The sequence below is a fragment of the Brachyistius frenatus genome, unplaced genomic scaffold, assembly GCF_029030835.1.
Source record: "Brachyistius frenatus isolate BFR_SWC_R1_liver_20210118 unplaced genomic scaffold, ASM2903083v1 Contig_315, whole genome shotgun sequence".
NCBI classification, from domain to species: Eukaryota; Metazoa; Chordata; class Actinopteri; family Embiotocidae; genus Brachyistius; species Brachyistius frenatus.
Window position 1 is genome coordinate 220001 of NW_027210914.1, and position 15000 is coordinate 235000.

Sequence of the window (15000 nt, forward strand, 5' to 3'; positions counted from 1 at the left end):
GAACCATTTTACAGACCTGAAGTTACGAACTCTTTTAGAAACAGTCGGGGGTTCTGCTTCAGTGAGTCTGTTTCTGTTTGTCCCTGCGTCCTCTGCCACCTCGTTCACCGCCTGTCTCTGGAGTCCCTCCTGTCTCTGGTGTCCCTCCTGTCTCTGGGAGTTTTATCTCGTCTCGTCTTTGCAACATCTCCGTTAGGTAAAAAAGAAAACGTTCTTATCTTCACACTAAACACACGGTATTTCTGCTGAGCTGTTGAGGAGCAGCTTCCTGTTTCACACAAAAGGCTCCAACACACTGAATCCCCAAACACACAATGGATATAATCAAATTAGTGTTCATGCAGCGCTGCTGCTCAACCGGGGATTAAGTCTTAAGACAAAATAAAACTCGGAGCCGTCCTCCTCCAAATGCTGTCTTATTTCACGGATAAAAACACGTCCACAGAATCTGTGTCATCACCCAGAAAATCCTCATTTAAACTAAGAGGGCTGAATGCGAGAGGATCTGTGAAGAGAACGGGACAGGCTGTCAATCAATCAAACCCTCCTTTGAACCTTCAACTCTAAAAGTGAAGTGAACTGAAGGTTCCAGAACTCATCTGTCAGCAGGTTCAACTGTTCAGTAAATGGACTCAGAGAAGTTTGAGAGAGAAAGAAAGTCAGGCTTCAAAATAAAAGCATGAATGTCCGATATCCTGTGAGTGAAGTTCCTGTTCTGCACTTTTGTCTTGAAGAGACGTCTTCGACAGGGACACGGAGACAGAGAGGTGAGACATTAACACTGAGAGCTTCAGGATCATCTTTAGCTTCATCACCCAACAAACAATCAGCAGCTGAAAGTCTTCTTCAACGGAGAACGATCTGAATGTGCCCGAGAGATAACAAGATATAAATGGAAAGCGTTTCCTCTGGAGGACGATGTGGATGGCTCTGATTTATCTTGATTTAGTTCCAACTGTTAGACACAGAAACTGAGTCACAGTGACACCGAGTCCAAAAAGAGGTCGAAATCTCTCATTACAGGAACTGAAGAGTCCAAAGACTCTCAGTTTAAAGATGAACTGGTCAGACCAGAACAAATGTTTTTGTTTTTAATATGACTTGCTGATTCATTTTCTGTCTATCAACTAAATGTTAGACCCTCCTGGGGGTCCCACCTGTACGGGGACGGGGACTCGCTGCTGTCCTCCTGATGAGGTATTCCAGTCAAGACGAAAATTAGAGCTTAAAGACAGAAAGCATTGGACTCTGGAACCACTGAAACACTACTCCAGTAATGATGTTTTTTTGTTTGTTTTTGTTTTTTTATAAGTGCTGGATGCAGACAGAGTTCATATCAAACTAATAGATGATGATCTGTCACTGCTGTGTTCATGACTTATTTCAATAAAAACAACAAGCCGAAACAGAAGCTGTTCCAGTTTGAAAGTCTATTTAACAGTCTGTCTCTGTCTGTCCATGGTCCTGAACCTCCATGTAACAGTCTGTCTCTGTCCATGGTGCTGAAACTCAAAATGACACAGTCTGTCTCTGTCCGTGGTGCTGAACCTCCATGTAATATGCTGTCCCTGTCCATGGTGCTGAAACTTCATTTGACACTGTCTGTCTCTGTCCATGGTACTGAAACTTCATGTCACACTGTCTGTCTCTGTCCGTGGTGCTGAAACTTCCTACTTTCTCTATAATCTTACTACATAACCAACAGATCATTATCAGTAAACCATTATTAGATCAGCCATATGTGCAGGCAGATGTCCTCATCTACTCAGTGAGTGCGTGTGTGCGTCTGTGTGCGTGCAAGCGTGCGTGCATGTGTGCGTGTGTGTGCGTGTGTGTATGTGTGTGCGTGCGTGTGTGCGTGCGGGTCCTTGCTGTAGCCTCACATCCCCGTGGCCAGTGCTAACATGCTAACAACAAGCTGGCCCTGGAAATAACTGCTCCCCGTGGGGCCATGCTATCATGCTAACAATAGCTGCCTGCCCTCCGGCAGATGCTATCATGCTAACGAGGTATCTGTCTCTTAGCATTAAGGCTGCTGTCCCACAGGGCCGACGGCCAATCCTTCATCACAGGGTCACGAAGCAGCGAGGCGACAGATGCTGTGAGCTGAGTCTTTGTAGTTATTTGTGTTTATGACGGCGGTCCAGATGTTCCACATAAGGCGGGAACGTGTTCCACACGCGTGATCAATGAGGTCAGCGTCTCTTCATTCAACCACCTTTAAATCCTCTTTATGTTCTTTTCATTATTCAGCTTTGTTCTTTGTAAAGTTCTGCATCAATAAACTTCATCTTTAGAACCAGTTATTATTGTCAGTATTATCATTATTATTGTTGTTATTTTCATTATTATCATTATTATCATCATCAATAATATTTTTATTATTTCCATTATTATTATTATTATTGTAATTTTATTTACACCAAATGAACTAGCAGGACATTGAGAAGCTGAACAGCTCTTTGGTTTTGTTTTTAAATCGTCCAGCAGGATGTTGTTTATCTTCTTCCAAACGCATCCTTCTGTAACACATTTATTAGCGTTGACGCTGTCTGATATTAAATCATAACTGTTATTGTAATTCTGTAATTTACTTTTACTGTAATTCATTCAGATGTTTACTTCCTGTCTGCAGGAGGTCACTTCCTGCTGCGTCTTATTGGCGACACAAATAAATCGATGAATAAATAAAGAGTTTGTTCTGAGGTCGTCTGAAGGTCGCCTGACCGAGTGGACGGATGTCCTCACTTCCTGTAAGCGTCTGTTATTGAATGTTCAGATGCCGACCGCGGAGGCAGAGCTGACCTCCAACCTGCAGTGAGACATGATGCTCCACCTGAGGATCCTCAGCAGAGCTTCTCTTGAACGGCGCCCGTAGACGAGGTGATCGCCGCAGGAACCACAGCTGAGGCTGCGTCCACCCGGAGACACGTCCGCCCGTCTCGGCCCGTCGCTCTCGCTCTGCTAATCAGGAGGACGTCTGTGAATCTGAGGCCTTCGGCATCATCGTCGTCCGTTCAGGGCGACCCGGAGACACACAGCCGCTACAGGTCGCTGTCTCAGTCCGTCTTCCTGCGTCTCCATCACCGCGGCAATGCATCTTGTTGTCCTCAGAGGGACGAGCAGGTCAGACGACAACAAGCTGAAATCACAGCCAGTGTCTCATCAGCTGTTTGATGTGAAGTGATGTCCAGCGGAGCGAAGAGACGTTACAAGAACCATCAGCGACTCGAGTTCTTTAAGGGTTCTTTAATGGTTCTCTAACAGTTCTTTAATGGTTCGTTAATGATTCTTTAACAAGTTCTTTAACAGGTTCTTTAATGATTCTTTAAGGGTTCTTTAACAGGTTCTTTAATGGTTGTTTAACGGTTCTTTAACAGGTTCTTTAATGGTTCTTTAACGGTTCTTTAATGGTTCTTTAAAAGGTTCTGAACACTGAAACATTCTGCAGGAAGATTCAAACATTAATTTTTAACTGTTAATTAAAAAAACATAAAAGACACGTTTAGAGACAGCCGTCAGAGCCAGGACAGAGAGTTGGAGGACAGAAGTGGAGGACAGAATTAGCATGCTAGCAGGGTTAGCAGGCTAGCAGGATTAGCCTTTAAAGCTGCACGATGTGTTAATGCCCACAAAACGTTTTGAATCTGCTCCCGATGAACGATGTAGTAAGCCCCGCCCACCGTGTCAGCTGACAGCTCAATAAATGTTATTGAAAGCAGACGGCTGTGGAGTTACGAGGTTTGAACCTCCGGCTCTAATTAACGTGTTTAGTAGCAACACTGAATAATATATTAAATGTCTGCTTTCCTCAGGGTGACACACACACACACACACACACACACACACACACACACACACACACACACACACACACACACACACACACACACACACACACACACACACACACACACACACACACGATGATTCACACACACTGAGTCTAAAGTCATTTAGGTAAACACTGCCTCCGAGGCATCAATGCAATAATCTCCTGCTGAGACCAAACACATACACACACACACACAGACAGACAGACAGACAGACAGACAGACACACACAGACACACACACACACACACACACACACACACACACACACACACACACACACACACACACACACACACACAGACACACACGTGTACATTTACGTTTATTCAGCAGTAGAAGTCGTGACGTTTAACAGCTGAACCGTCCATTCATTGATTATCTGATCAGCTTTAAATCAATCACAGCAGGACTGATAATCATGACATCACTTCTTCTCCCGTCACGTGACAACTGTTGACCAATAGGAACACTGTCCTCTCAGCCCAACCACATGACAGGAAGTATCACACACTCTACTTTGGACTCCGTTGTCTGTTTACATTCTTGTAGAGTCGTCAGTCTGACTCCTCCTCCCCGATGACATCACATAAGCCGTGTAAGACTGCCAGCTATGATTGGTTGGTGATGTGGAGACTGTCATCTCTAACACAGTGTCTGCACATGCTCAGTGCAGCATAAACAGTCAATGCCTTAAAGTGTAATATCACTGAGGGCCACTAGGAGCGCCAATAATTCAACTGACCAATCAGGACATCCAGAATCGATATATTCAGCTGTTTGGGTGGAGCTCAGCTACTGTATATGAAAACATTTTAATGAACATGAGAAGCTCTCAAAAAAAAGGTTGGAGATTCCTAGAATCTACTAAAACAGCTGTTGTGAACTTGACCTTTGACCTCACTAGTCAGGAAGCATTGAATGAATTAATCTGCAGCAATGGAACAGTCAGCTGATGTTTTAATCTGTGGTTTAATCTTTGGTTTAATCTGTGGTTTCATTTTTGGATTAATCTGTGGTTTAATCTATGGTTTAATCTGTGGTTTCATTTTTGGTTTAATTTGTGGTTTAATCTGTGGTTTGAGCTTTGGTTTAATCTGTGGTTTAATCTTTGGTTTAATCTGTGGTTTAATATGTGGTTTAATCTTTGGTTTAATCTGTGGTTTAATCTATGGTTTAAATTTTGGTTTAATCTGTGGTTTAATCTTTGGTTTAGTCTTTGGTTCAATCTATGGTTTAATCTGTGGTTTAATCTTTGGTTCAATCTGTGGTTTAAATTTTGGACAGCTGGATGTTTTGGTTCGTTCATTTTGTTCTGCAGCTTCTCAGTTTCCTGTGAATAAAACTGACTCTGAAACTGATGAAGATTATTAATTGGAGATAATCACTCATCTCTTCTTCCTGTTGTTGTTTACCAGGTTGTTGTTGGAGATTAACGTCTTCCACGCTGCACTCGGCTTGAATGCTCCGCTTACACAAGCTGAAACTGAGCGTGAAACTACGAGTTAATCCTGAAGAGAGAAGTCCTCCTCCTCCTCTTCTTCCTCCTCCTCCTTTTCCTCCTTTTCCTCCTGCTGTCTGTCCCTCTGTCTATGTGTCTGTACTCTGTCTTCACTGTGACATCACGCAGTCGCTGTCAAAATAAAAGTAACAGACATTATAAACAGAAAGTGACCCTGTGCTCTCTGCAGGTTTTCAGATTAAATTGAAGTTTTTAAGACGTTTCTGACACATTGAAGAAGATGATTTAACGTGTTTCAGATCAGCAGGACCAGAATTAGTCCTTAAACCATTTATAATCCCTGCAGTCTGCGACAATAAGTCCTCATGATGTCATTAAATTAATCAAATTAATGTGACGGATGGATTAACGAATTAAAAACCAACAAGGATCCCTTTGTGAGACTGTTTCTGATTTTAATACTTTCTATTTTTACTGCAACTGAAATCACTGCTTTCTGTTTGATTGACAGCTTTCAGGGAGCAGCCTGAACACACGGAACCAGCAGAGCAGGTGAGGAGCACACCTCAGAGTCTGAGAAAAACTGCTTCCTGTCCTCCAACACAGGACCTGCAGGAGGAAGTTGGCCAGGACTTCCACAATAAGAGAGCCAAGCGTCCTCTGAACAGCAGGTGAGTCCTGCAGGTGATGGTTGTGTAGCAGACGTGAGCAGAGTGTGAATGATGGAGCTGATCTCTGCCTCTAGAATGGGACCACATTTCACTTTCAAAACTCCAGAAACTGGTCTCCTCAATTTCCAAATATTTCCAGAGAAGAGAAGAAGAGGTGATGCTTCTCAGTGGTGAACATGATCCTGGAACAACTGTTTTACTGCCATCAAATTGAAAATGAGCACATATTTTATAAAACAATCAAATTTCTCAGTTTCAACATTTGATATGTTGTCTTTGGTCAATTGTTTATTAAATGAGTTTACATGATTTAAAAATCTATTATTTACATTTACATTTTACACAGCATCCCAACCTTTTTGAAAACGGGGTTGTTGACCAATAATTCCTCTTTAAATTGGAAACATTGAGTCTGTTGCAGTGTGAAATGTAAAACAGGCTTCCTGAGAGACTCAACAGCTCGCTGCAGCTTTTCAACGCGCTATGAGGTAGAAAAACAAATATGTGTGTAGAGCTGCGACTCAGCTGCAGCTGACATGTTACAGGAGCAGCTCCGACTGACTGAGTCACTTTTATCAGCAATTAGTCAGAGTGAGGACGAAGTGAATGACTGCAGCTGGTTCCACTGAACAATGCAGCAACACAGAGCGTGAAATCTCAGAAGAGCTGTGGAGAATGAAGCTGAACAGACGTCAGCTGACCTCAACAACTAGACAGGAAAACATCCCGGCTGTGGAGAGGAAGCAATCGCCGGGTTACATCCTGTCACGGTCATTCAACACTGAACTAAACTTCCTCCATGACAAACATGCTGCTCACAGAACGATGACACCTGTGATGGAAGCAGGAAGATTCACCTTCTTGTTCTCCGGAGGACCGCCGAGTTTAACATTTCAACTTCAATTCAAGTTCATTCAAAGCAGAATTTTAAACAAAATCACGAGTAAAAGAGGAGGACTGTTTCCATGATGACCACCGGTGGCACCCGCTGACCTGTGTTTCCGTGGTAACAACCGGTGACATCCGCTGAGCAGTGTTTCCATGGTAACCACCAATGACACCTCCTGACCAGTGTTTCCATGGAAACAGCCAGCGACACCAGCTTTCAGTGTTTCCATGGTTACAACCGGTGATACCCACTGGCCAGTGTTTCCATGGTAACAGTTAGTGATACCAAACGATAAAAAGAGGCTGTTTTGGGGTTTTATTGTTCGTTTCTGTTGAAACCAACAACAGTGAGGACTTCGTCACTGATTCTTGTTTTGCTCAAAGAAACAGCTCCGACTGAAGAGTTCAAATCCACAGCAACTCCGCTCTGATGGTTCATACAGCTCCAGGTTTTCATGTCAGAGTCTTTCTTTAACTGAATTTTCCAGAAGGAACATATTTTCTGCTCCAGTGAAGACGAACCGAGCAGTTTGATCTCATTTTATAACACATCTGCAGACAAAAACACTTTCTGAGGACAGGAAACACCTGAAAGAGCATCAATCACATCCATCCATCAATCACTACCATCCATCAATCACATCCATCCATCAATCACTACCATCCATCAATCACATCCATCCATCCATCCATCACATCCATCCATCCATCCATCCATCAATCACATCCATCCATCCATCCATTAATCACATCCATCAATCACATCCATCAATCAATCAATCACATCCATCCATCAATCACTACCATCCATCAATCACATCCATCCATCAATCACATCCATCCATCCATCCATCAATCACATCCATCCATCAATCACATCCATCCATCCATAAATCCTGTCCATCCATCAATCAATCAATCAATCACATCCATCAATCAATCACATCCATCGATCATGGAGAAGAGAATCTTCATCATCGAAGCTTGTTCTCAAACTGTGTTTCCTGTCTGACATCAGTCCGTCCAGACGTCTGTCACGTTGTCTCTGAAAGACGAACATCTAAATGTCTAAAACCTTCTTCAACATTTCATTTAAATGTTAAAAGTGAGATAAAAACATATTTCTTGAGCGGTTTGACTTCCTGGTTGTAATATATAATATAATTTATAAATATATACGTAAGAACTGCTTCCATGTTCAGCCTCCGTCTGTGAGTGACTTTCACTGAGGTGTAAAAGTCGGCTGGTGGATTCAGTGTTTGGGGGCAGAATAACACAGTCAGCGCATTGTTGAGGAAAGCTGTGGGCGGAGCCAAAATCTCCCTGCGGCGCCAGACACTCCCCACGGCCGCGGTCCATTTAGCTGCACTCCTCCGAGCTGCGTCCATTTACAGCCGCCCTCCATTTACTGCTCTTCTCCCTAAATCCCCCGTCTGCTGAATGAAGTCTGGCTGATGGAGGAACGAGGCGCCGACCCGTGATAGAGAGCGAAGCGGGCAGCTGGCTCCGCCCCCACAAATCTGGAGTGACACCAACAACACACCTCAAAGAAAAAGTGTGTTCTGGAGTGGACTTCCTGTTTCTGACTGTACGCATCATGTGACGCTTTATACACAAACCTGAAACGTCAGACACAAATCTTCTATCATCATCTTCATCACAACTTCCTGTTGGAACCAGAACCTCCAGCAGAACCAACTGAACTAAGCTCAGAAGTTTTTTGGCCAAACAGGGCTAAAGTTAGCTCACTTCAGACCACCTTACCAGAACGAGGAGCTCACCAGCAGCCGGAAACAGGACAGACAGGAAGTCACAACACAAATAGGAAGTCGCGCTGCATCAGGTGCAGGGTTGGGTCTGTATGAACCAATCCCGTATCAATAACGTCTCATTCCATATTTGTTTGAATATAATTTTGGTAAGAAGTGAAAAGGAGTATCTGAACACGTTTTCTGTCTTGAACACATGTTGTAACTACGGCGACGTGTTGGTGTTGAACTTACAGGCGTAGGTCATGGCGAAGCTGCTCCCCGTGTCCACCATGTCCACCTGCGGCACCAGCTTCGGGACGTCCTGGTGCTGCGCCAACGCGAAGCGGAACACCTCGTACTCGTGGGAGCCAGCGGGGAAAAGGCCTCCTATTGGACGACAGAGACACAGCAGGAGATCAGAGGAAGGACAAACAGCTGATCACCAACACAGGACAGGGTCAAAGGTCATGTGACATAAACGTGTTCAATATGCGAATTCAAACATGTCAAAGTCTTTATTTAAAGTTTAAAAGAGTCCTGTCAGTCCATCTGTACCTGATGAAGTCATGGCATCACCTTCACTAGAATGGGACGGACATGAGGTCAAAGTAACCTTTGACCCCCCCCCAAATCTGTTGAATTCATCTGTGGGACCGAGTGGACGTTTGTACCAAATATGAAGAAAATCCCTCGAGGTGTTCCTGAGATGATCATTTGACCTGGTTGAACCAACGAATGAAGCTTCTGTGAATTGTTTTCTTTTTACATCGACGAAAATGAGGGAACCGACACAAACGCTTCATAACGTATCCAGAAGTCTTGAAAGCACCGGAGGCCTCCAGCAGGAGGCGCTGAGGAGGAGCCCAGAGACATGATTCCAACCTGATGAAGTTCAGGATGAATACATCTGATCAGAACTGGATGTATCGGATCTGATCCGCATCACTGCAGGTCCGACACTCCGCTTCAATAAAGACAACGGATAAACTTTGTCAGTCACCGCGTTCACCTCCATCACCGTGACGACCGTCTGCTTTAGTCACTTCTTCAGTCACCTCTCAATGGAGATGTGTTCCCTCTACATGATGGAGGAGGAGGAGGAGCAGGAAGGAGGAGGAGCAGGAAGAGGAGGAGGAGGAGGAGCTGCTGTCGGGACTGACACCTCACCTCCTCTTCATCACCTCCTTTTCACCTTCTCTTCACCTCCTCTTCATTACCTGCTCTTCACCTCCTCTTCATCAACTCTTCATCACTTCTGAACTAACATCAGTTCAAGTCTCTAACTTCAGACTGTTTTAATGATTTCAATTCAAACTTTAAACTAAATCTTTTATAATCTAGAACCAACTTCAGGTTTTATTTGATTTTACTGTCGAGACATTTTCAACCAATCACCATGAAACATAATCAATAAATTAATAAACCAAAAAATGAATAAACCAACACGCTGTTTGTCTTCTGACGGATCAAACCGGCAGACGGCTGCTCCGTGAACACCTGTAAATGTCATTGAACACTGAAAACACGTCACCTGATATTAATCATGACGTAAGAAAACACACTTACAGCCTTCGTCCCTTAGCTGCTGCACGAGCAACAAATTGGACATTTTCTGTTCTTTACAAAACCGACTTGACCTGCGGGAACACCTGGGACAGCTTCCGGGAGAACACCCTCAAAATAAAAGCTCCGCCATTTATAGTCCAGCTGATTTGGCTCAAAAAAAAAAAATTCAAATTAAAAAGATCAAACTTCCTGTATTTACTGATGTCATTTACACACAGCATAGTGTTATAAAACATAACATTTACAGAATAAAAAAATCCTGGAAATGTCAAAGAGCTAATTTTTATCAAATGTTTTAATGTCCTGATGAAGCAGCACGTTGGAATTGACCTCTACTTCCTGCTGACCTCCAGGTCACCTGGATGCCGTGTTACTGCTGTAGTTGATAGAACTATTTTTGTATTAGCATTTTATAAACTAAAAACTCTTATTCAGTTGTAATTTGACGTTCTTGAAATGACTATTTTTCAGTATTTTGTCCTCAGGAATCCCAGAGATTCACAGACACACTGTGAAATGCTGATGGAGGTTTTAAACCCCCCTGACTGTCCTCCGTCGGATCGCCGGAGGGTTCAGAGGAGCTCCTGATTAGATTTGGGTTTTTTCAGGCGGAAATATAAAAAGTAGCCGCGGGGCTGAAGGGGTTAAAATGGGGAGCAACAAGCCGTCAGATAAATGTAGTGGAAATATAAAGAAGCAGAAACATCATGAGGAAGTAGAAGATGAGTGAGTTCCTGCAATGAGAACATGAAGCTGATAACAGGAAGCCGTGATTCAAATGTAAATATCTGCATTAAAGCCGCTCACACAGAGGAGGACGCTACAGGAAGTCATTCTCCGGCTGGATGCGTCTGTCTGCTGTGACAGAAAGACTCTGAACCACCAAGGAAACCAAAGGCAGCGATTATCTGCAGTCGGCAGCAGGTTTTATTCCGTTAAACCAGGTTAGTTCGACTTGATGCCACATCAGCATCCAACCTGAGAGGAGCTGCAGCGAGGAGGCGCAGTGCCGACCGATCCCATTAAAACCTCATCTGTAGGAGGCGGAGACGCTGGAGGGGGAAGAAAAGAGCTGACGGAGGAGTCAGAGAGACGATTCACAGCCAGACGGGTGGAGATCACCGACCTTATTACAGAAAGTACAACTGACTGATCGCTTTATTCACCACAGAAACTAGTAGAGTGAAGACAATAAACTAAAAAGAGACGGAGAAAAACCTGCGTCTGAAAACACATGAGACGAAAAGGTGACCGAAACAACACAGGTTGCGTACAGCAGGGAGAGGAGGACAACGAGGGACATGTGAAACTATAACAAAGACAATAAACAGCTACAGAAGAAATCACTGCGTCTGAAAACCGCTTCGAAACAACCGAAACAAAGTGACAACGACAGAGGATCACAGGAATACAGCAGGGAGAGGAGGACAACGAGGGACAGGTGAAACTAACCAGGGCGGGGCAGGAAGTGCAACAGGATACACGCAATAGAGGAGTCATTTCAAAGTAAAACAGGAAGCACAAACCCAGACTGAAATAAAAGACTGACCCACATGAGCATGTGATTTACAGGAGTGTCATATTTATGAAGTAAATACTGTAAGTACTTTTACTCAAGTACAGGAAGTACTCAAAACATACGATCAATACATGAAAGCATTTGTTCACCATAAAAACTATGTAAATCTAATCATCCAAACAGGAAACAGCTGCAGCATTAACATACTGCTGACACTGATTTATTAATAATACTCGAACTATCACGATAATAGAATGTCTCAAACTGACTCTTCTGGACTTTTGCTCAGTAAAAGTTTGGACTTTTCTGCTGCTGAATATTTATACTCTGGAGGATTATTAGTGTGACTGGAGTAAATGATGAGAGTATTTCCTCCACCGCTGGTCTCTGCTGCCAAAATGTCTCCTCATTAAAAATAAATATGTCGCCTCTGTCACGGAAGAAGTACTCGACCTCATGTAAGGAAAAGTAGCTGTCAGAGTAGGAAGTAAAAGTCCTGCAGGAGAAACAACATACTAAAGTATATGCATGAAAAATACACTGATAAAATCCTTATTATACAGGATGAGCTTTTCAGAATAAAAGAGGCAGCAGCTCCAAGGCGTGTGACAGCGCAACCTTATAACAGCACACAGTTACTGTATAATGTGTCAAATTAAAACATCTGATTGAGAGAAAATATACTTCTCATAATTTACCTATAAAAATGAATTATTTAGCAAATTTTTAAAGTAAAAATAACAAATATTCTCCAGCTGCTTACATTTGTTCATGTTTTTATAGACGTCACCTTTCATTCTCCAAACAACTGATTAAACAGGAAGATGACTGGAGATGAGTTTCATATTTAAAATGATTGAATAAAAGTTCAAAAGACTTTTACAATAAATCATTTCTGTGCACCGAACAAAACACTCACAGATTTATAAAATATTTAGTAATTTGAATTTCATATATAAAACTACAAATAAAAACATGAATCGCTAATAATAAATTACATTAAACAGAAAACAGATGATTCCTGTGGTGATGTGAGACTCTGTCCGTGGTGCTGATTCTCATGTTCCTGTAACTTAATATTCTAACGTAAATTATAATCATTAACGTGTCTCTGTCCGTGGTGTTGAAAGAGTTCCTGTTAACAGTTTGAAGCTCTTCAACACATGTGACAGCATGAGTGTGACAACATGAGTGTGACAACATGAATGTGACAACATGAGTGTGACAACATTTTTGATTTTTTTTTTTTTTGATTTTATACACTTTATTAATCCCCGAGGGGAAATTTCATCATGAGTGTGTGACTAAATAAGTGTGTGGTTTAATGAGTGTGACAACATGTGTGTGACAACATGAGTGTGACAACATGAGTGTGTTACAAGAATGTGACATGAGTGTCACAAAATGAGTGACAGCATGAGTGTGACAACATGAGTGTGTGACAACATGAGTGTGACAACATGAATGTGACAAAATGAGTGTGACATGAATGTGACAACATGAGTGTGTGACAAAATGAGTGACAAAATGAGTGTGACAGCATGAGTGTGACAACCTGAGTGTGTGACAAAATGAGTGTGACAACATGAGTGTGACAGCATGAGTGTGTGACAGCATGAGTGTGACAACATGAATGTGACAAAATGAATGTGACAACATGAGTGTGTGACAACATGAGTGTGACTAAATAAGTGTGTGGCTAAATGAATGTGACAACATGAATGTGACAACATGAGTGTGACAACATGAGTGTGTTACAAGAATGTGACATGAGTGTGTGACAAAATGAGTGACAGCATGAGTGTGACAAAATGAGTTTGACAGCATGAGTGTGACAGCATGAGTGTGTGACAACATGAGTGTGTTACAAGAATGTGACATGAGTGTCACAAAATGAGTGACAGCATGAGTGTGACAACATGAGTGTGTGACAACATGAGTGTGTGACACCATGAGTGTGACAACATGAGTGTGACAACATGAATGTGACAACATGAGTGTGTGACAACATGAATGTGTGACAACATGAGTGTGACAACATGAGTGTGACAGCATGAGTGCGTGACAACATGAGTGACAAAATGAGTGTGACAACATGAGGGTGACAACTTGAGTGTGACAGCATGAGTGTGACAGCATGAGTGTGTGACAACATGAGTGTGACAACATGAATGTGACAAAATGAGTGTGACATGAATGTGACAACATGAGTGTGTGACAAAATGAGTGACAAAATGAGTGTGACAGCATGTGTGACAGCATGAGTGTGTGACAAAATGAGTGTGACAACATGAATGTGACAACATGAGTGTGTGACAAAATGAGTGACAAAATGAGTGTGACAGCATGAGTGTGTGACAAAATGAGTGTGACAACATGAGTGTGACAACATGAGTGTGTGACAACATGAGTGTGTTACAAGAATGTGGCATGAGTGTGTGACAAAATGAGTGACAGCATGAGTGTGACAACATGAGGGTGACAACATGAGTGTGTGACAGCATGAGTGTGACAGCATGAGTGTGACAACATGAATGTGACAACATGAATGTGACAAAATGAGTGTGTGACTAAATAAGTGTGTGGTTAAATGAGTGTGACAACATGAGTGTGACAGCATGAGTGTGTAACAGCATGTGTGACAACATGAGTGTGACAACATGAATGTGACAACATGAGTGTAACAACATGAGTGGGACAACATGAGTGTGACAACATGAATGTGACAACATGAGTGGGACAACATGAGTGGGACAACATGAATGTGACAACATGAGTGTGTGACAACATGAGTGACAAAATGAGTGTGACAACATGAGAGTAACAACATGAGTGTGACAGCATGAGTGTGTGACAACATGAGTGTGACAACATGAATGTGACAAAATGAGTGACATGAATGTCACAACATGAGTGTGTGACAAAATGAGTGACAAAATGAGTGTGACAGCATGAGTGTGTGACAACATGAGTGTGACAACATGAGTTTTTGACAAAATGAGTGTGACAACATGGGTGTGACAACATGAGTGTGTTACAAGAATGTGACATGAGTGTGACAAAATGAGTGACAGCATGAGTGTGACAACATGAGTGTGACAACATGAGGGTGACAACATGAGTGTGACAGCATGAGTGTGTGACAGCATGAGTGTGACAACATGAATGTGACCAAATGAATGTGACAACATGAGTGTGTGACAACATGAGTGTGACTAAATAAGTGTGTGGCTAAACGAGTGTGACAACATGAGTGTGACAACATGAATGTGACAAAATGAGTGTGACATGAATGTGACAACATGAGTGT

General features: G+C 42.6%; 1 protein-coding gene across 7 annotated transcripts in view; it reads right to left on the reverse strand.

Annotated features, from left to right (window-relative positions):
- LOC138635530 (glutamate receptor 1-like) overlaps nt 1–15000 on the reverse strand; it is a 40041-nt gene that overhangs the window by 24145 nt on the left and 896 nt on the right. For 6 of the 7 annotated variants that reach the window (XM_069723048.1, XM_069723047.1, XM_069723050.1 and 3 more), the window contains exon 2: nt 8858–8992. In XM_069723048.1, the coding sequence (XP_069579149.1) occupies nt 8858–8992 (135 nt within the window). Of the gene's footprint in view, nt 1–5248; nt 5352–8857; nt 8993–15000 lie in introns of those variants that run through there. The other variant, XM_069723053.1, reaches the window with a different exon arrangement.